We start from the raw sequence: 23327 nt of genomic DNA, 5'->3' as shown, positions 1-23327 counted from the left end.
GGGGTGGTGGAAATAATAAATACAAAAATAATAAAAAAGGTGTAATTGTTGGCAATTGCAAGCTGCCTTTTACTTGTGGTAAAACTGGCTGATGGCATAAAGGATGTTACTCAGCATGAGGAATGGATAGGCATGGGGTGTTGACATATCAAATCCTGGATATGGTGTCTCACAAAATCCCATGATCTGTGGTGGGCTAGGAGGGAAATTAGTATACACATTTGGTAATGGCTTGGTATTGCGCTTAATAGATTTAAGAGTATATGCTGGGTAGCAAATGATGAATTACGACTAACACATGGGTTTATAAATCATCCAAAGCCATCATATAGGGCAATAGTACAAATTGTACAAAATTTCAAGTGTTTACATCGGTTTTGAAATTTCAGTGTTGTAGTAGCTAATTTCTTTGCGAAGCCAGTACTTTCCTTAAGTGTGCCTGGTGTATAATATTAGGTAGTCCATGCATGAATGAAACTACGTATGATTCCTTTCCTTACTCCCACCTCCCTTACCCAGGTACTGAATGGGTGTGTTTTCCCTTTGCTTGGGGTAGTTTATTTCCTTTAGTCTAGTGAGCTGGTAATTCAGGAGAGGCAAGTAGGAATCCATTATAGTGCAGCATGGCTCACAGTCTCTTAATGCTTTCCTGGACTGCCACAAAACCTTACTGCTTAGATCACTTTTGGCATCAGTTTAGCTATCCATGTTGCATCGTTAGTGTCACAGTTTGAAAAGGATTAACTGTTGGGAAATGGTTAACCATTCCTGCCATAGGAAAAGTCGCTCACATTTGAGTTCATGAACTTGGTGTAAATTAAATTGTCTCTTTGCATGCATGTGATAACCAGATGAACGGCGGTATAGAAATTTTAAAAAGAAATAATAATCATCTGATAATATTAGTTGTGAGTAATATTTATTGCACTGATCAACTGGGCAGAAAATAAAGGATCAGTTTCGCCCAGATTTGGTGACTCTTATGTAAAACTTGATAGTGAAGAACATGAGGATAAGTACAGAACCATTCTACTTGTAGTTCAGAATATACCAAGGAGGAGAAAAGGCCAACTAACAGCCTGGGTCCGCTTCCCCTTTTCTAAACAAATTTATCTGACCTCTGATGGCCGTAGCATTTTTTTTTTATTATGTTGTAAAAATCTCTTTGTTAGTTTTGCCTGTAAGTCTACAATGACTACCTGTCAACCATTCAAAGAGAGGAAGCTGTTCTGCACCAGGTTCTGAGAGCAACAATAGTCAGAGCTTGAAAATGTTGGCCTTGTATACGTATATCTGGATTTCTTCACATGTTCCGTTGGACTTAAGAAATGGGAAACTGCAGCTTGCTGGTAATTATGCAAAGCAGTGGATTTAGTGTAGCCACCAGATTGGCAGTAAGAATCCTTCTCTAACACTGACCTAGCCAAGGGGAGCAGAACTAGAATAAATCTAGTGCTACTCCTCTTGGGTATTTGTTAGAGGTTTATCTTTATTCCCCATTGTGGAATTAAAGCCCCATTAATTTCACTTTGCTGTAAGAGATGCTTATCCTAGGGTACGTTTGTGTGTCTGGGTGCATTCCTGTATGTGTTATATAGAGAAAGACAGAGAGAGGCAGGGGGCAGGGACAATATGTTACAGGAATTCAGAGTGTTACTTGGAATGTGGCTGACTAAATGTTGAACCTATTGAATAGAAACCCCTGACATCACTGATGATGAGGAATACTGTCCGCATATCGCATTGGAACCTTAATGTGAATCTTGGCTTGCAATGATGTGCGCATGGGTGAGATCAGTAGGTGCTCAGAAACTGAAAGTCTTGAAACTGCAAGTAGCCACTTGTCAATTTTACACCCAGCAGCGAGTCTTCATATGGATCCCAAACACACATATTTTCCCTGTTCATGGGAATTATCTCAGTGCATCATGTGTGAAGTTGACCTTAGTGACCTCGAGCACTTTGAAAATTGAGATTATGTGGGGAGTTGCCAGTAGTATAGATTTTAGTCTAAATGAAGCATTTAGCAAAATTATAATTGTTAGTAGCTGTACCTGTTGCAAAGTAGATTCCCCACCGTGCCTGTCCCTTTTCTGGAATTTTGATCATGTGGCTAAAGCCTTTGAAGAAGTTTCCATTTAGTTCCATCTATTTGTATGTAAAAAGTAAGGGTGATAAGATATCTTGATTTGGAGCAAAGTTCTACTTCGTATATTTAGTTGTTTTCTAAGCTAATATTTTAAGATATGTGGGATTTGTGACATGAGTGCCATTTTAAAGAACTTGCACTTTTACCTTGTGGTAAGGCAAGGGCAATTGGTTCCATGATTTCCCAGTGATTTACTCATGGTTTTAGCATCCCTTATGTTTGATGCTTAATGCTGTCATGGCTTATTGAAAATTTTTTGTTTGGGTGTTAGAAATGACAAAGTGGTTAAATATGCAGACACAGGTTTGTGTTTTAAAGCTTGGACTGAATATATATTTGTAATGCTGCACTGATGGTACATGCAGAGAACAACAATCCCAGACTTGCTAACATGTGTCGCATCCATGGTGAGTCACAGCAGAGCAATGTTTCTCTGAAGGCTTTCTGAAGCCACAGATTGTTGTTTATCAGTAGATGTTGGTACAAAATATTTACTAATATTGCCCTTCGTTAAGGAAACTTGGCTTAGCTTATTTGCCTCAGGGTGTGTCTCTCTCTGTGTGTCTGTCTTATGTAGGCATTAATCAGGACATATATCGCCTTGACTTCAACTTTTTTTAAGTTAAAATGTGGATCTATTAGTTCTATAAGGGTAACTAACAAAACATTTTAAATTCATTCTGCAAATTAAAGCAGGAATAAAAAGACAACTGAGTGTCACAAACAAGACACACAAAAAGGCAAAAACCTCAACATTATAGACATGCAGCCATGCACTGCAACATCCACCATCACCTGGTGTTCCAGGTAACCAACTGTTATATTCAGAATTTTGGGAGAACCCACCAGAAGGCCTGAAATACAAGTAATTTAATCTAAGACACCTTTCTTCAACTGGTGGGTTGGAACCCGCTAATGGGTCATGGTCTGATCGCAGCTGGGTCCACCATGCAAATACGTTGTAAAAAATTAAGAAATGGGTCCCCAAATTCATTTTTGGGTTTAAAGTGTGTCCTGGGTCTGAAAAGGCTTAAGATACCTGATCTAAGAGAAAGGAGTCCTTCTTGGTACAGTGAGTGATCTGGGAGTACCATATACTGTACAAATAAGGACTCATTTCTCTTAGATGAAACTACCTGTATTTTATCTTTTCTGCTTATGTCTTAGTGGGAATCCCCTCTGTTTAGGGATAAACCTCTTTCTCTTTATAGGACCAGGACCTTAGTGGAAAACATGCTTTGCAACTGAGGGGTGTATTGATGAGTACTGGGACGACAGCCAGAAGAAAAGGACAAGGACATAGTCATGGAAAACTAGGAGGAGGAAAGAGTAAAACAGTCATAGTGGGTTGAGACGACTCAAGGGAGATCTAAAGATAGGGTTGAGTGAAGCTGAGGATATAGCTGCCTATCCAAAGGATACAGGAGCAGGAACTGGGAAGTGAAGAACGGTCCAGAACGGGGGGATAGGTAGGAGAATGAGAACCATATCGACTCAGAACAGAATAGCACATGTTTTAAGGAGCGTGGTGGATGTGAATTATCTGACTTTAAGCTAACACGTCTTGTCAGTGAGAACAGGTAGGATGAGCCTTGCTTACGCAGAGGATTTGTAGTCATCTAGACAGTCAGTGGGATGATGGTGGTGCATGCTATCTGGTGCTTTCTGCCTAATCCCGAGTTCATGGATTTGGGACCCTTTGTCCATGATATGCTATTGTTGATAGCTTTAAGGAAGTGTGCAGTTTGTGAACTGAGACTTCTTTCCCCCATCAGATTATGGAGGAGGGGTTAAAGGTAAAGGACCCATGGATGATTAAGTCCAGCCAAAGGTGACTATGGGGTATGGTGCTCATCTTGCTTTCCAGGCTAAGGGAGCTGGTGTTGGTCCACAGACAGCTTTCTGGGTCATGTGGCCAGCATGACTAAATTGCTACTGGTGCATGGAGAACTGTGATGAGTTCCAGAGTTCAGCGGTACCTATTTATCTACTTGCACTGGTATGCTTTCGAACTGCTAGGTTGGCAGAAGATGAGACAGAGCAACAGGAGCTCACCCCGTCACACAGATTTGAACTGCTGGCCTTCTGATTGGCAAGCCGAAGAGGCTCAGTGGAGGAGAAAGGTGCCACTGTCTAAATTCTAAAAAATAGTAACTTACCAGCTTTCCTTTCCTTTTTTATTGTTATTGAAATATGGAGATGTAGTCCTTGGAAACATTATTTTGCATTGTTTGTGAGAATGATAGGGTTTCCTTCTTTTCCTATGACCTCTGTATACTACTGATTGGCTTGTTTTATTTTGGCTTTCTTGTTGCATGGAAGGCATGATTAGTAACTATTATTTTTTATCTTTTTGTGGACATACCTTAACATTTCTAGAGTACACAACAAGTTGTTTGGTTGTTGCTCGTTTATTGTACAAGATCCAGAGATCTTTCAGATAAGCACTTTAGTTTCAGGGTTATCCCACTGTTTTTCCAGAACTATAATATTGTTGCTAACAAAATGCAGCTTTAGTGCTATAACAAGGCTGCACAATTGTCAGAGGCATCTACTGAATAGTTACTGCCTGTAATAAGTAACACAGCTCTGTCCTCTTTCTTCTCCCTGCCCTCCACGCTTACAGTGTCCTGACTTAGTGCTCAACTTTCAAAGAGGACAATTAGCGAAGAGGTAGACTAATCTCAATGCAAAGTCTGGAGGAGTCTGTTGTTGGTTTCGTTAGCAGGGCTTGCTGCTGAAATCAACAAGGGGCTCCTCTGCCCTTTGCCTTGAAATTAGACAATTTCAGCTCCTGTACCAGTCCCCTCCTTGTAGACTCTTCTTGTGCCATTGCTTGCTATAAGGTTCTACATAAAAAAATAATAACCATTGTGGCATCTGAATATAGACTGCATTTTAATCAAGGCATATATTGGCTTATATCTTGATCAGGTAAATGGGCTTAGACTTTCAAAAGTTTCATGCCATGCAGAAACCAGCTGGCTAAGTACTTTGGCAGTTGTTTATCTTCCTGCTCTCCTGAACAAGGGCCTCCCTGATTTATAGCAGTAGCAGGAGACAAGTTTCTCAAAGTCGTAAAAGCTGGAAATACAGGCTGAAGAGCAAGGTTACGGACCCAACATAATTAAGAGTTTGGTAAACAGTAAAATAAAACTGTGTGCCTTAAACTTGAGCCTAAGGTCAAAAGGCCAAGAGAACATGGAAAACAAACCGGCTGGAGAAGGGGGGGAAGTGTGAAGAGGGGAAGAGGCTTTTTTCCTATTTTATTTTGAGGCTGTAAACTGTTCCTTCCTTGTTACTTTTAGGAAGTTTATCCTTCTAAAAAGCTATCTATGATAATGTATGAAATATCCTGGCTTAAATGTAATTATGCAAAGGATTTAACAAATGCTAGAAGAGTTGTATTTATCCTGGAATTAAGTCAGCCACCAGTCCAGCCCCCCTGTCAGACAAGAAGACGCCATCCGAGCAATTCTGATATATAAGTTGTCAGATATTTGTTTAGAAACCTTCAAATGAAGGAGATCTTTCAATATTGATGTGAAACTCAAGATCCTTGACATATGTTTAAGATAAAAATTTAAGATTAACCATTTGTTTTAGAAGGCAAATAGGGCAAGGAGGGCAAGAGGTGAGCTGGTAATTAAGATTCCTTGTTGAGACGCATGTAAGATATATTAATACTTATTTGTCATTTATAGATGTAACAATATAGAGCTCTTTGTGTTCCATATAAGGACAGTAGGATATGAGTGTATTTTTGTGATTGGTTATACCAATCAGCCAATAGGAATTTCAACCAGGCTGATGGGACAGAGGCAGCCATAGGAGGAGCAAAGGGGGCTGGATTAAGGAAATATAAGTGCTGGCCATAATGGCAGGAGGCCAGGCCAGAGCTTGGTAACCATATACCACTGTGCCTCTTATTTATTTGTCTGACAAATAAATTATTTTTTTAATTTCTCTGTTGCTGCGTTGAATATTTCATTCCAGCTAAGCGTTAACCACAAGCAGGGTGCTACATTTTATGGTGCCTGCGACTCGGATCAGTGGTCTGCTGGAACGCAGCTCCTTCGCCTACTGAGCAGGGTACAAGAGAGAGGACCACTTACTGCCTACCTCGCGCGCACTGGAAAATTTTTTCCAGGGGAACGCAGCAGTCTCGTCTGTCTGATACCCTGCCCACTGACGGCGACGGACCGGGGGGGACCAGAGAAATAAACAGGGAACCAGCTAAGGGTAAGTGCACTAAGGGGTTTTGGCCCTCCAATTAATTGGGAGGAAGAGAAGTCCTGATCAAACTTCTGCGTCTCAGTAAAGGGGAACTGAGTACGCTAGGTGGCTGGGTATATCAGATGGTGGTCTGGTGGGGGAAAGGGAAGAATGGGAGGTAGTGTGTGGTGAAGTATCTGGCGCATTGCATGTGTGAGAAAGTACAATGTGTAGCTGACCTAAGTGTGGAGTGAGTACTACTTCGTTTACCAGTAAGGTGTGTGTGTGAGTGACTGAGTGGATACTTCACAGGGCCATACAATGGGAGTTGGGGGTTCAAAGGGGGGAAATACACCTTTTGAATGTATGTTAAATAATTTTAAGAAAGCCTTCTCAGGGGCATATGGAGTCAAAATGACGCCAGAACGCTTGAGAACGTTATGTGAACTAGAATGGCCAAAACAAAATATTGGATGGCCATCTCAAGGAACCTTTGATATAAATTTAGTAAGCGTGCCCAGAACAATTTTCATACATAGATTCTTGGCTGAGCACATTAAATAAAAATCCTCCATGGATAAGGGAATGCAAAGTCCAACGATGCAAATTATTGGCTGTAAAAGCCAAAGCTAGGAAAGGAATCTTGCCAAATAAATCCAAACACTCCACCAGTTGTAACCCCAAGGCAAGAAAGTGGAATGAATAATGGGGGTGGAGTCACAGAACTTGATTCCTTGATAGATTATGATAAATATCTTCAGGAGGCATTGGAGTCCTATAATGAAGCCCAAGCAGAAGTGGTTATTCCACCTGTGAGTCCCAGTAGAACTCCATCTACAGTCTCCTTTAGTGGAACAACTGATTGCCTACCCCAAACCCCTGTACATCCAAGTCCTAGAGAATTATTACAGAAGTTACAGGGAGACCTTGATCGGTCAGCAAGCAATACAGCCACCTCAGGCTATGATGGACTTGGTGACTTCAATAGTAAATACTAATAGTCCTACTTGGACAGGTTGTCGCCAGCTCCTGAATACTCTCTTCACCACTGAGGAAAGGAGAGACATAATTGAAAAGGCACAGATATATTTGCGTGAGCAGGCCAGAGTGGGAAATATTTATAATATTGACTGTCATCTCCAGGACAACTTTCCCTTGGAAGATCCTAATTGGGATCCAAACAATGCAATTCACCTGGCCAGGCTTACCACCTATCGCCAGACGCTTGTGCAAGGTATCGGCAGGGCATGCCAGAAGCCCACTAATATGTCTAAAGTCTCAGGAGGGTAGACGTGTTACCCATAACACTGTTTCGTGTTCGGTGCACACCCACAAAAAGACTTAAGTTGTCACCTTTTGAGCTCCTGTATGGGAGGCCGCCCTCCTTTGTTCAGGATATTCCAACTGACCTCAAACAAATAGGAGAACATGTGACACAGGGACAAGTGCAATCTCTCTCCCGTGTTTTTGTCTCTCTCCCGTGTTTGTTTGTTTTGTTTTGTTTTTTTATCTTAACAGGTGGGCCCTCGAGCGCACGCCGTGCAGCATTGCCAAGCCGATTCATTAGCTCCAGGCTGGCATAGCATATGGGTGAAAGAGTGGAAACGTGATCCACTTGCACCTAAGTGGCGTGGACCTTACACCGTCTTGCTCTCTACTCCAACAGCGGTGAAGGTAGCTGAGGTGACCCCCTGGATTCATCACTCCCGTTTGAAGAAGTCCGAAGGCAGTTGGACGTGCAAAGGTGACCCCTCTAATCCTTTAAAATTGACTCTCTCCAAAAACCCCTGTATCTAGCCCTACCGGGAACGGCTAGGTCACGGGCAACATTAGACGACCGGCCTGCTGCAGCCACAAACCTGGAAGCTGGCTGACCTGCGCACGCCTGAAGCTTGAGGAGCGTCTGAACCAGCGACTGTGAAAGGGAAGATTCTCTTATACAATTGATTGACTGCCCCCTTGTGGAACAATTATCAGGGATATTACACATTGGGGATCCTTGGGATATATGTTTTGGCCTTGGTGGTTCCCCATTCCTGTCACTGGGGGAATTATATTGGGACTAATATTTATGCTATCACAATAAGGTAATCTTTTGTGGAAGGAATGCATATGCTAGACATCAACATGATTTTATTATTAATCCTGATCCCTTGGGAAGGGAAGGGTCTTTGAATCTGACCAAATTTGCTAAAATATGGATTCCGCTATGACCACAATATGTGGGTAGGTTTAGCTGAGATGGTAGCCAATGTGCAAATAGGACTAATTGCCTTGTTTGCTCTCTTGGGCCAGATGATTCAGAGGGAGGTATGCCCTTATTACCAATACCATTAAATGCCATTGGTATGGTAAGCGAAATGCCACACCAAGCAGAAGTACAGAATTTCCCCGGATGGAACTCAACTAAACATTACGAGTTATACCTGTGCAAGGGGAATTCTGTGTACATAAATCATCAGATGCAGCTGATTCTACCATGGTAGGCTCTTCTCATTGTCACTATACTTGGGATAATATTAAGAATACCTGGGCACACGGTACTACCTATCGAACTCGGAATACCTTGCCCTGTGCACTTCCTTTTATTCATGCATGGAAAGTGGTATGGAACATAACTGTGACAGAAGAAAGGCAATCTAACATACTGCACTGTGAACTCTATACCTCTTGTGATATTTCGCCTTATGCACTCCACATACCAAAAACCTCAGACCCGATGGTTGTGGTGGATATGTGAAGAATGGGCATACAAGAAACTCCCTTTCAAATGGAGTGGGACTTGTTTCCTGGGATGGGTATTACCACCAATGTGGATTTTGCCCACTAGTATATTTCTCATATAGCAGGAGGAAGTACCCAAAGTTGGAGCGGTACTGATGATTGGCCACCAGAGCGCATTATAGCCTATTATGATCCTGCCTCCTGGAATCCTGGTGAGCTCATACAAGGGGCACGGGATCCTATTTATAATCTAAACAGAATAATTCGATTGCAAGCAGTAGTGGAACTTGTAACCAATGTAACGGCCCAGAGTTTGAGACGTATTGCACAACAGTTGGATGAAAGTAGAGCCGTCATTTTGCAGCTGAAAATGGGAATGGATTATGTACTTGCCAAGCAGGGAGGCCTATGTGGAGTCTTGAACTTGACAGGGAATGCCTGTTGCTTTAACATTTCAGATAATGGTGAGGCAATCCGTGTGTTGGCCACATGTCTTGCTTGTTTTTCTTGACGGTAGTAGTGATGGTTTTATGTATGATGCCATGTATCATCTCATGTTTTAGAAGTACAATTAGCAAGATGATTTCGAATGAAACTCTACCTCATATCATGGCCCTATACAGAGCTTTAACTCAGGAATATGATGAAGATCAAGCTATCAAGGACGCTTGGTAGCAAGGTCCTTGAGCTTGAAAGGGGGGATTGTGGCATCTGAATATAGACTGCATTTTAATCAAGGCATATATTGGCTTATATCTTGATCAGGTAAATGGGCTTAGACTTTCAAAAGTTTCATGCCATGCAGAAACCAGCTGGCTAAGTACTTTGGCAGTTGTTTATCTTCCTGCTCTCCTGAACAAGGGCCTCCCTGATTTATAGCAGTAGCAGGAGACAAGTTTCTCAAAGTCGTAAAAGCTGGAAATACAGGCTGAAGAGCAAGGTTACGGACCCAACATAATTAAGAGTTTGGTAAACAGTAAAATAAAACTGTGTGCCTTAAACTTGAGCCTAAGGTCAAAAGGCCAAGAGAACATGGAAAACAAACCGGCTGGAGAAGGGGGGGAAGTGTGAAGAGGGGAAGAGGCTTTTTTCCTATTTTATTTTGAGGCTGTAAACTGTTCCTTCCTTGTTACTTTTAGGAAGTTTATCCTTCTAAAAAGCTATCTATGATAATGTATGAAATATCCTGGCTTAAATGTAATTATGCAAAGGATTTAACAAATGCTAGAAGAGTTGTATTTATCCTGGAATTAAGTCAGCCACCAGTCCAGCCCCCCTGTCAGACAAGAAGACGCCATCCGAGCAATTCTGATATATAAGTTGTCAGATATTTGTTTAGAAACCTTCAAATGAAGGAGATCTTTCAATATTGATGTGAAACTCAAGATCCTTGACATATGTTTAAGATAAAAATTTAAGATTAACCATTTGTTTTAGAAGGCAAATAGGGCAAGGAGGGCAAGAGGTGAGCTGGTAATTAAGATTCCTTGTTGAGACGCATGTAAGATATATTAATACTTATTTGTCATTTATAGATGTAACAATATATAGCTCTTTGTGTTCCATATAAGGACAGTAGGATATGAGTGTATTTTTGTGATTGGTTATACCAATCAGCCAATAGGAATTTCAACCAGGCTGATGGGACAGAGGCAGCCATAGGAGGAGCAAAGGGGGCTGGATTAAGGAAATATAAGTGCTGGCCATAATGGCAGGAGGCCAGGCCAGAGCTTGGTAACCATATACCACTGTGCCTCTTATTTATTTGTCTGACAAATAAATTATTTTTTTAATTTCTCTGTTGCTGCGTTGAATATTTCATTCCAGCTAAGCGTTAACCACAAGCAGGGTGCTACACCATGCCTTAAGAAGCCATATGTTCTGGTGTTTTCTGCTGGAATGTTGTAGGAATCACATGATCACTGAAAGTTGCCTTAATATGGTTGCTTTGAAATGGGATTTAATGAATGAAACGGGAATTGGCCGTAGTCCTAATTATGCTTGTCTAAACTTCCACTCCTTTAAACTGATTCAGCTTAAATCAGTTGAGTTGGCGAAGATTTTCTGCAGTGAAGGTACATATTTTTTCATTACGGGTTGTTTTTAATTGCATGTGATCTCCCCCTTCCTCTTCCCAGATCTTTCTCACACTTCATAAGCCCATGTTACATATTTGGCTTCAGCTGGTTGAGTCTTTTGCTGCCTGGTGTTGCCACACTCAACCTCTTGCCAGACCTGCTGTGTCCAGACAAGCTCCTGCAGGGTCCCTCTAGTTTCAAAAGAGGCATAACAAAAGGAACATCTGCTCGTCACAGCGCTCCATTAGATATTGTGGAATGGTGCAAAAATCTCTTGGTGTTTGCTGCAATCATGGTTCATTGGGAAGATTTATGTACAGTAGCTCTGCTGTGGCTACCTGCCAATCAGTTTATGGTACAGCCGGGCTCAATTTATCAGTGGGAATGGACTGAAAATGAGAGAAGAAAAGAGATAAATGAATATTCAAATACTGGAACCGGTCTCCAGTAAGGGATGTTATGAAACAATGTATGGGTTACTTAAATTAGTATGGTACTGTATAATGTAATTGGCAGAGCTGGGGGAAAAGCTTACGTGTTGTTGCCAATTCATTTTAAAGGAGTTGAAATTGTTTCTGAATGGCATCTAAAGTGACATATGGTCTCACGTTTTTATTACGAAGGTGCCAAGTATTAAGTATGTTTGTAAAAATGTATGCTTGTGAAAATGCATGGTTATCATATGCCAATGTGATTTTCAGTGTAACTTTGTGGCTCAAGAGACAGCTGTGTATTAGAAAACGTCTGGTTCACAGCATGTCTTTGTTATGAACTTGGCTAAAAAAAGAAGAAGCAATCCATGTATCTTTCCTCCTCAACAATAATAATAATGTGAGGGTTAATTTTAATGGCCTGTTTACAGGGTTAGAAAATAAGAAAAGCCCTAGTCTACTTAGATTAATTTTAGTTGGAATTGTGCCAGTTAAATTGAAAGGAAGTTTGATGGTGGCAGTGCTTGTTGATGTACTCGTGCAAGTATACACATTTGAACATCTTGATCTTAGGTGCTTTTCCATGGAAGAGAATCTTGCTTCGTTTGGAGCTTCTGCTGTTGGAGTTTTCTAAGGCCAGGACAGCAGTGTTGTTTTATCTCTCTGGAGCTTTTTATTTTTTCAGTTGTTTGGACTTCATACACGTTAAGACTAAGCTGAGCCTTGAAAAATGAGCATTGCTGTTTGAAGAAGCCATAATAGAAGAAGTGTTGTTAGTCAAAATGTACTGCATGTCTGTGCTTTACAGTGGCGCCTCTAGTTACGAACACTTCATGTTATGTGCTCTGCTAACCTGGAAGCAGCTGCTCCTGGTTGCAAACTTTGCTCCAGGATGCAAACGGAAATCGTGCAGCCCCATTAGCAAAAGCACTCCTCAGGATAAGAACGGTTTCAGCTTAAGAGTGGACCTCTGGAACAAATTAAGTTCGTAACCAGAGGTACCACTGTATTGCAAATTAACATTGTACTGTATTTATCTACGTATTGTATATTTCACCTACAGCACCTGCAAGACATCCAATCAGATGATTGCTTGAGTATCTGGGGGATGATCGGTTTGGCAGTCCGTGGAAGCGAAGTGCCTTTTTCATTCTCCCATGTCTAAAATTCACTTCAAGACTCTTTATTCCTATACTACTTTGAACGATCATGTGATCTTGCTTAGAGGTGGCCCTTGCAGAACCAGAACAAAAAGCAACCTGCAGAGTATTGTCGAAAGGAAGCAGATTGCTTTCCCCTCCTAAAGAATGAAGCCTTTGAAGTAGATAAATAAGTTTTGATGCAGTTCTGTCCCATTTAAAGGAATGGAAGTTCTGCTGTGTGACTTCAGTGGCAAGTGTGCTGTGCGAAATAAATAATCATGTTGAATTACTCCGTGGCGGTCTTGGTAGTTCTGTTGGTAGTTCTATTTTTGCTAGGAGTCATGTCTAGGGCTTGCAGCCATAATCCACAATGTACATGTGACTGTTGGGCATGGAGGCCAAATCCATGGGTCACTTTTAACAGTCATGAGACTTAAATTGGCTAAGGCAGGCTTCCTCAACCTCGGCCCTCCAGATGTTTTTGGCCTACAACTCACATGCTCCCTAGCTAGCAGGATCAGGGATGATGGGAACTGTAGTCTCAAAACATCTGGAGGGCCGAGGTTGAGGAAGCCTGGGCCAAGGTGTCAGCCTTAGGCAGGCTGGTATCTCAGCCTCCAGCTGAGTATTGGTGACAATACTGACCTATCATAAGACTGTTTTAGGGTTTACTAATATAAAGTCTGGGATTCTGCTTTAAGTGTGTGTAAAGGGTGTCCAGTAGACATATTTTTTTTTTACTTTGTTCCTTTCGATATCGGACTTCCATGCCATAACACAAACAACTTTTGAATCTCTTGATTTCTGGACAGTTTTTCTATACGAAATGCCATTAAGGGAGCAAACTTCTGAAGCATCTGCAGCCACTTTATGCAAAGTGCTGCGTCTGAACATTTATACATCCTCAATGTCGTGGTACCATTTGATATCATGCGTCTTTCCCATCCAATAACATTGTGGTTATGATTCAGCACTGTGAAGGTTTATCAGACTTGGTGTCTGCCCTCAGCCCATAGATAGAATATGTGTTTGTGACAAAATCTGTTGGGTTCAAACTCTTGACTAGATAGTTTATTGTTATCTTCAGCTGCCTTGGGAGAACTTTGAGTCATGTTGCTGTTTATACCAGTAAGATTTTTTCCTTGTCATGTTTTAACCGTGATTCATTTGAAGATGACTTACAGACCTGGAAATAGAAAGATACATAGCATCCACTTGTCTTCTTGAGTTTCGATGATGATGATGATGATGAAGATTTGTATACTACCCTTCACCCAAAGATCACAGGGTGGTTCACAACATAAAAGCACAAATAGAGAACACAAAATACATAATACAGTGGTGCCTCGCAAGACGAAAAGAATCCGTTCCGCGAGTCTCTTCGTCTTGCGGTTTTTTCGTCTTGCGAAGCAAGCCCATTAGCGGATTAGTGCTATTAGTGGCTTAGCAGGCTTAGCGGATCAGCTGTTAAGCGGCTTAGCGGCTTAGGATCAGCTGATAAGCGGCTTGGGGAAAGGGGGGGGGAGAAAAAAACCCCCGCAGGAACTTGCAAGACATTTTCGTCTTGCGAAGCAAGCCCATAGGAAATTCGTTTTGCGAAGCACCTCCAAAATGGAAAACCCTTTCGTCTAGTGGGTTTTCCGTCTTGCGAGGCATTCGTCTTGCGGGGCACCACTGTACAGGCAACTCCTCACTTAGGCAGGGGTTACATTCTGCCCCCCCCTAATGAAATGCACCTAAGTTTGGGGGGGGCTATTTCCTGGAGCCTCAAGTATACGCAGTTGCCCATATGTCAATCTCAGGTAAGGGGGACGGGATGCTTGTAATAATAAAATCAAACCAACAAACCCATAAGCCCTCTCCCACAGATACAATTGAAAGGGCATAGAATGTTTAATCAACCAAAGGCCTAGTTAATGAGAAACATTTCTGCCTATCTAAAGATATGTAATGAAGGCACCAGGAAAGCCTCCCTGGGGGAGAGCATTCCACAAATGGGGAGCCACTGCAGAAAAGGCCCTTTCTTGTGCTGCCTCCCTTCGGACCTTTCGTGGAGGAGGCACATGAGGAAGGGCCTCAGATGATGATTGCAGGGTCCGGGTCGGTTGATATGGGGAGAGGCACTTCTTGAAGTATTGCATTCTAAATGGGTAAGCTGTCTCTTCCAGTTCAGTGCCCTTTGTAAATGTTAATATTTTGCTTATATCTGCTAAAACGTCTGAAAAACCAGTCTGAAAAAACCATTTTCCAGAATAGATCACAATTTGATTTTTTCTTTTCGTTTGGTAGAATAAATTATTGGCCCACTGCAGGTGTAATGTCTTCATTGGTTAGGCTTGCACTTTCCCCCACTTCTACACAATTTCCCTTCTCCTCTTCATTTAACACTATGTCTGCATCACCACTACCTGTGGCCCCAATCTTAACACCAAAGCTGTTTTGCAAATCCTGATTAAGAGAAACCTGGACAGTATAAACCATCATTAGATTCTGTGTAGGTGTCATATTAATTCAATTTCATTGAATTCTACAATATACTTTGGGTTGTTGGTGGAAGGGTAGAACCTCTGGTTGGGGGCATTTCATGTTCCTTCTGGGCTAGTTTGTCCACCTTTCGTCCCCACTCTGCACTCAGCTCTCACCTGTGGCTCCTGGATGCTGTGAGCATGTGACAGCGACCACACCCCAGGAAACGCCTTTGACTGGACAGCTAACTCAGGTGAGGGTAGATGATGGGTCTCTGAAACCCTCAATGAGTTAGGGACTTCCCCTACATGCGAAGGCAGGCTCCGGTGGATTGAGCAGATGAGACCAATAGTGAGTCTGGTGGTCAAGAAGGTGGTTGCTTCATGTGCTGTAGAGGGAAATGAGGGGCAGATGGGGCTCAACTTCAGGAGTAAATCCTGAGGAAAAATCAGTATCAGTAAATTGTTTGAACTCCTTTTAATATTCTAAATTCAAATTGTTGTAATCTGCCATGGGAGCATATGTTGGAAGGGTGGGTAAGAAATCCAATGATAAAGATAATGATGTACAGTCATTATAAAGTTGTATCTTCTAACTGAAAGTTTTTTTTTTTAAAAAAAAGCAGTCCAGTTTGAAGTCATCCATGGTTGCATTTTGGGAAGATATATCAAATTACCGTATTTTTCACCCCATAGGATGCACCGGCCCATAGGACGCACCATGTTTTTTGGGGGGGAAATAAAGAAATTTTTTTTATTCCCCCCCCCCGGCACTTGTGCGGCCGGCAGCGGGGAGAAGCGCTCTTCTCCCAGCCTTCAGACCAGGTCCGGGGACAGCGGGAAGACGAGCTGCGCCTCCCCGCTGTCCCCGGAGCTTGCGGGGCCAGCAGCAGGGAGAAGTGCTCTTCTCCCCACCGCCAGCCTTCAGACCAGGTCCGGGGACAGCGGGAAGACACGCTGCACCTCCCCGCTGTCCCCCAAGCTTGCGGGGCTGGTGGTGGGGAGAAGCACGCGTCTCCCCGCCGTCAGTCTCCAAACCACATCGGGAGACAGCGGGATGGCGGCGTTCCACCTCCCCGCTGTCCCCCGACCTTGTGGGGTTGGCGCTGGGGCTCTCCTGAAGCCTGGAGAGCGAGAGGGGTCGGTGCGCACTGACCCCTCTCGCTCTCCAGGCTTCAGCGAAAGCCTGCAATGGCCCCATAGGACACACACACATTTCCCCTTCATTTTTGGAGGGGAAAAGGTGCGTCCTATAGGGTGAAAAATACAGTTACAGATAGGTAGCCGTGTTGGTCTGCCATAGTCAAAATAAAAAAATTCCTTCCAGTAGCACCTTAAAGACCAACTAAGTTAGTTCTTGGTATGAGCTTTCGTGTGCATGCACACTTCTTCAGATACCTGGTGAAATATCTGGTGAAAAATACAGTAATTATTAGCACCGAGAGCAATGACTGTTAATTATTTTTGGGTCATCAGTGGTGTATAAAAAGGCAATGGTTCTATATCCCTCTTTGTGCTCTCTGAGATGTTACAGCTGTGCACTAAATGTCACAGCTGCATGATGATGCAAGCTGTCTTAATGTGTCCTTTAAGTGCCAGAGCTGTGCTGGCCGAGGAAAGCTTTGAGGGGCATCAGCAATGAAGCTGATACGTTTTACAAAATGCCTATAGCACCAATAGGGCACACTTCTTCCTTTCACCTGTGAGCCTCATACAGTTGAATAAATTCCTGCCAATCAAGTTGCCCAAGAATGTTGCTTTGCCCAAGTCACACGGAAGATAAGCATGATAGGCTCTCTTATCAAACACTTAAGAGATTGGGGAACACTGCGTCCAGATTTCAAGTCAAAATGGCAGAGTGTTTGTGTGGGTACCCAACAGCAGGAATCTACGACTGATGATCTTGTAGTTACTGCAAGGCACGTTTTAGGTCCTTGAGCATTCTGATTTCTACTTTCTCAACCTCTTGGATCTTGGCTGTATCGTATGTGAGCAGAAAGCAAGCTTCTGCAGTGGCTCTTTCCCCCTGCATCCTCTTCAGAGAGTTGTGTGGGCCTTTCAAGGATCATGGGCTGTGTTGTCCCAGGATGCAGTGGGTGGGATGTGGAATAGGGTGAAAGAATCTAGTCCTCCACTGATGCTTGGTTGTTACAATATGAATTAAAGCCTTCTGTGCTTTTGTAGTAGATCTGCTATGGCACACATTGCCGCAGAACCCTTTTGAAAATGTGCACAGTGTTTTCAACCTTAGATGATCAAGGACACACCTAGGCCTGTTTCCTGTGCTTATTTTTTGAAGAAACAAAAGGACTTGTGAAACAATAAAAGATTTCTTTAACACTTCGGCTGTGTAGGAATGCTTGTTTAGAATTCTGATACTGATAGGAAACCGCAGCAGCAACCACAACTTGTCGTAAACAACCTCTATAAGTGAAGTATCTGTACCTTGTATTAATTGCAAATTAGTCTAATTAACATTAGGATCATACTGAAAATGAGGCGTGTGGTACTTCAGCAGCGATATAACATATTTTTTGCTCTATAAGACTCACTTTTCCCCTCCTAAAAAGTAAGGGGAAATGTGTGTGCGTCTTATGGAGCGAATGCAGGCTGCGCAGCTATCCCAGAAGCCAGAACAGCAAGAGGGATGGCTGCTTTCACTGCGCAGCGATCCCTCTTGCTGTTCTGGCTTCTGAGATTCCGAATATTTTTTTTCTTGTTTTCCTCCTCCAAAAACTAGGTGCGTCTTGTGATCTGGTGCGTCTTATAGCGTGAAAAATACGGTACATTTCTTTTTACTTGTTCATGCTGCTGGTGCTGGTTTGCATCATGTGTGGCTGTTGAGAGAATGGCTTAGTTGTCGAACAAATCTGTTCCCTAACACCGCAAACCCAGAAGTAAGTGTTCCAGTTTGCAAACGTTTTTTTGGAAGCTGAACGTCCGACGCGGCTTCCATGGCTTCTAATTGACTGCAGGAAGCTCCTGCAGCCAATCGGAAGCTGTGCCTTGGTTTTTGAACGGTTTCGGGAGTCGAAAGGACTCCCAGAATGGATTAAGTTCGAGAACCAAGGTAACACTGTAATTTGCTTTGAATACCCCATGCCATTTTAGGGTAAGTATTGTGTGTTTGTGTGTGTGTAAATGAAAGCTGATTTAAGCCTGATTCTTGCCTGTGCTTTAATATGCCTACCTTTTGGTGAAACATTCAACCACTTTCTTTGGACAGTTTCGTCATTTTGAGTTGGGGGAGGATAAAAACACATCTTTAAGAATATTTTTTAAATGTGACCTAAGTTGCTTCCCCCTGCCCCATTTTAATTTGTAATTAGAGTAATAGTGTCTTTGCTGAAACTAAGCAGATTTTTAAAAAGCAGGGTTATGTGTAAAAGATAGGGCAATTAAGGGAGGACTTGTTAGGGTTCCTAAAATGGTACACTGGTATGGAGAAACTGGATACAGACAAATGTTTTCTTCCGTTCTCATATACGCTAAGGGCAGGCAAAATATAATAATATGCAATACATAATTGCATATGTAGCTTGGTTGTTGCAAGGTGTGGTGATGCCTTTTAAAAAGGGATTGACACATTCATGAAGGATGGGTCTGTCATTGTCAATAAGGATGAATTAAAGGACCCCCCATGTTCTCATGCCCCCTAACTAATATTCGTAAGCGCCCTATGACTGCAGGAAATAGCTCTTGCCTTCATCCCTGCTCATGGTCTTCTCAGAAGCACCCGACTAGCCACCACTGTAGTGAGATAATGGTATGAAAATTTGAATTTTTATTACCGATAGAGTTAAAGTTTTGTAAACGGATGTTTCTCATTCATATTTGTATTTTATGTGCTATACAGTGGTACCTCGGGTTACATACGCTTCAGGTTACAGACTCCGCTAACCCAGAAATAGTGCTTCAGGTTAAGAACTTTGCTTCAGGATGAGAACAGAAATCGTGCTCCGGCAGTACGGCAGCAGCAGGAGGTCCCATTAGCTAAAGTGGTGCTTCAGGGTAAGATCAGTTTCAGGTTAAATACGGACCTCCGGAACAACTTAAGTACTTAACCCGAGGTACCACTGTACATGTAAACCACCATTGACAGGGCGATCCCTATTAAACACAGGATGTATAAATTCTACAACTCCACATGATGGCAGAAAACGCAGGATGGTCTTGGTTTCCTCCATTTCACAATATGCACATTAAAATTTTGCTTCCTCTCTTTCCTGGGCACACGTCTGAAACTCAAGGAAGTCATTAGAAGAGCAAAGAGCTACTTTCAATAGGTTGGGGTAGATAATAGTATGAATTGAGTTCTACCACACTCATCATTGCTGAGGATGACATAGACTGAAAGCTTGGAGTTGTGCTCACTTTGTTCAAACCTTTTAATGGGAACTTTTTCCATTATGCTGCAAAGCTCGGCCTTGCATCCCTTAAACAAGAATTGGGTGTGGAAGTATTTTATATTTTGTGCTTTTCAGGAAGCACAAGTTACGTTATTTTTCAGTGTGTGTCATGTGGATATGTTTGCGAATCTGACTTCATCCCTTTGCTCCCTCCCTTCCTGGGAAAGATCTCTCCACGTTCAAGGAGCTAATGCATTCACTGCAATATGGCATTGTTAAGTGAATAAGGAGCTGCTTTTAAGGTAATTAAATTTTCACCTCGGTGCCTAATGAGGCTGAAGCATCTTTTGAAAGCTTTGAGCCGCATCAATTTACTGTTTCCAGAGATATCCGTGATACATATAAATAATATAAAGAGAATGAAATAAAAGTTATGTTGTGCTGCTTGTTAAGAACACAAAATGTGAAATGCCAGCAAAAGCCCTCTTTGGGGGCAACAAGTTACTTGTATTTTAAGCCTGCTAAGAAAGGACTCACTGGGCAAAAATACTGTTCCTGTGGCCAAAATGCTATCCTTGGGCTTCCAGTATCTTTGCTTGTTTCCTGTTCAGAATGCATGGCTGCCTTATTTGACTGTGTTGCACCTGCCCTGTGTCTTGTGCATTAGAACTGAGGAAGGAGAAATGCTTGTATCTTTCCCATCATCTTTGTCTTTCCCTTACTGAGGTTTATGAGCAAGGGATTCCCTAGCTGAAATGGCATCTTGGCCCTGAACTTGCAGGGTGGCCTTGGGCAGACCAATATTCTCTTCTTCCCCTTCCCCAGCCCACCCAACCTTCCCTTCTCCAACAGGAGGGCAATCCAGATTTCCTTGTTCGGGGCTGCTGTAAGGATTACCGAGACAATGTGTGCAAAACATGATGCACCTGAAATGTATTTGATGAATGCCAAATGTTGTGGTGGTATTGTAACGTATTCCGAGTAGAGGTGATGAAAGGGATGAAGGGCACTAATAAAAAACTTCAGTCAATTCAGTAAGTTGTATTTTTGTCTCTTGTGATGTGTTGAGAGGTGAAGAAGGTATTATTTTCTTTATTTCCTCCCTCTTTGTTGGCAGACATCTTCTTCAAAAGTACAGTGAAGGTGGGAAAGAGAGTCATTCAGGAGAATGAGTGAACTGGAGCAGTTGCGGCAGGAGGCGGAACAACTCCGGAATCAAATCAGAGTAAGGAGTTTCTTTTTTGATGCTGTTGATGCTAAATAAGTTGGGATCCGTGAACATCTTGAGGAGAAAAAAATGGAGTTTGCCTCCTTTCCCTTCCCAACACCTTTCCCTCCGTGAGTTCTTCACTTGGTGGGCAAAGTGCCATTGGGGGGCTGGTGCTGTATTTTATTTTTTTATTTTTTTTATTTTTTTATTTTTAAAATATTTATTGCAGTTTTAAAACAACAAGCAAACCACCAAACATATAAAGTACCATCACCATACAACAAACAGAAAAAATCAAAGCAAAATTATAAAATAAACAAAGAATGTAAAGAAAATACAGATAAAATACAGTTATTCATAAATCATATTTTCATAATCTTTGGACTTCCTCACATCACCCTTCCCTGCATTCTCAGTCATGTAAATTATAGGCAGCAATTTATTACCTTATTTCAATTCTTATTTTGTAAATCTCGAATATTATGTTCCAAATTTTAAATAATTTTATCATAAGTTACTCAGCTTGAGCATAATATTCTTTCAAATTTCATCGTTTTCTTAAACATCACTTATTTTCAAATATCTTTCAACTAAATTGCTGATGCCGTGTTATTTTCAATAAAGCTGGTGCTGTATTTTAAAAGCTCTTGGGATACAGTGTTGGGCCTCCTTAGGGTCTCCTCACTGCATGTGTGAATGAAATCAGCATTCATTCCGGAGAGGTTTCCAGAGCTGTCTTGCTCAGCTCCTGTGACGGATTCCGAGTCAGCGGGTGCATGTGTGAGCTTTCCCCCCTGTGGGCTGTGATGCTCTAGCACAGGCTAAGAACAAACATCCAGCATTTATACCCTGATTCCGAGTTCCATTATCGCCCATGATGGGTTCAGGATTGAAGGCTGAGATTAAGGGGTCAGGCTGAGCAGGGCAATGTGTGGTAGTATAATCTCTTTTCACACTTGTCATCAACTGAGAGAGAAAGCGTGCTGTCGTGCAGGATTTTGACTGCACTACAGGACTGAGCTACTTTAAGCTTCAGGTAGTGTTTGACATGTTTGAACACACATTTCAAGGATAAAACTCACTGTGTATAGAAAGCTAACTGTGCCAAGAAGGAGGAAGCTAGAATCGAGCTCCATGATAACACTGTTCTTCAAATTCCAATTTCTTCTGCGTAGATTGATATTTGTTTGTTTTATTTTAAAGGATGCTAGAAAAGCGTGTAGTGACACAACTCTTGCTCAGGTATGTATGCGTGTTTTAAACAAATATTTTACCTTGCCGACTGAAGCCCCCTAGTCAGCTAACTGCAATAAAATAAACAGGGTGAAATAAAATCAGTATCAGAAACATAAAACAACCAGATAAACTAAAAGACAAAGACATTCATTCTTGCCTGTGGGGAAATTTCTGTGGGGCATTTCAAGGGAGGGGATATTGCTGTAGCTAAAAGGTTTAGGACACAAAGTCAAGTAGTAGTTCATTTTTATTCACGTGGACGAATAATAACTATGCACCTTGTATAGTTCATGCAATCCATGGGGAACTTGAAATATCACCTTACCCAGTACATACTCATTAAACTCCAAGGGCATCGTGCAGCTACCATCGTTTCAGAAGATCCATTTGTACGATGTCAAAATTGGGCCTTTCCTGTGGAAGCACCTGCCCTTTGAAGCTCCCCACAATATATATCAGACTGGCAGCTTATCTGTTGCATTTTCAGTCTCTGCTAAAGATATTCCACTTTTAACAAATGTAGATATTTATCCCAGCTGATATCTGTAGTGGTTTGGAATTGGTTTTATGTATCTGCTGCTGCTGTTTTTAAACTGGTGTGTGTGTGTGTGTAATTTTTATATATGAAACTGTTCTATATAAGTTTTAAATTGCTTTGAGATGCCTCAATTCATAAACGAAATGGATGAAGCTTCGGCTGCTAATAAAGTAATAACTTCCGTGTAAAACCCATTCACTTGATTTCAACCAGGCTTGATTAAAGTGAGTTACTGTGGAATGTGCCTATTACTTAACTGCATAATGCTCGTTAAATGGTTACTTCATTATCAGAAGCCCTGGTACCTCCTGTTTATAGACTTGGGCTCCTTCACACATGAGATATTTACTCTGGGAACTATCTGCTGCAGTGCCTCCTAAAACATGCACCAGAAAACTTCTACAACCTGCTGAGTTTCCACGTAGAGATTCAGTCTGGAAGCTGGAGCCTGATAACGTTGATGCCAGATCTCAGTGGGTCTGTCCCTTTCCGAATAAGGAAATGCTGCTGTAAGATTCACCTGTGAAAGTATCCTGGGTATTTAGATGTTCTGTAGTCTTACTCTGCCCAGGAGAAGGCTTGGAGTAATGCGTGTTCTTCTCCTTTCCTGCCTAGATCACCACAAGCCTTGACTCGGTGGGCCGAATCCAGATGCGCACAAGACGTACATTGAGAGGCCATCTAGCTAAAATATATGCCATGCATTGGGGATCCGATTCAAGGTTTGTACAGAGAGCTGATGTGCATGTCGGAGGATTCTTGCCATTGTTGGGGGAAAGCCGTGTGCACT

At 42.1% G+C, this 23327-nt stretch overlaps 1 protein-coding gene and 1 long non-coding RNA gene across 3 annotated transcripts in view; both read left to right on the top strand.

Annotated features, from left to right (window-relative positions):
• The window catches only part of GNB4 (G protein subunit beta 4), a 44447-nt gene that overhangs the window by 9666 nt on the left and 11454 nt on the right, over window positions 1-23327 (top strand). For both annotated transcript variants that reach the window (XM_083504519.1, XM_083504518.1), the window contains exons 2-4: window positions 20671-20778; window positions 21967-22005; window positions 23153-23259. In XM_083504519.1, coding sequence (XP_083360645.1) covers window positions 20722-20778; window positions 21967-22005; window positions 23153-23259 — 203 coding nt within the window. In that variant the 5' untranslated portion in view covers window positions 20671-20721. The remainder of the gene's footprint in view (window positions 1-20670; window positions 20779-21966; window positions 22006-23152; window positions 23260-23327) is intronic.
• LOC310707552 overlaps window positions 19048-23327 on the top strand; it is a 345072-nt gene continuing 340792 nt past the window's right edge. The window contains exon 1 of the long non-coding RNA XR_014526572.1: window positions 19048-19087. This is a non-coding gene — a long non-coding RNA (uncharacterized lncRNA). The remainder of the gene's footprint in view (window positions 19088-23327) is intronic.

This window comes from Podarcis liolepis (assembly GCF_965112155.1).
Source record: "Podarcis liolepis genome assembly, chromosome: 5".
Taxonomy (NCBI): Eukaryota; Metazoa; Chordata; class Lepidosauria; order Squamata; family Lacertidae; genus Podarcis; species Podarcis liolepis.
This window is presented reverse-complemented; position numbering and strand designations above follow the sequence as displayed.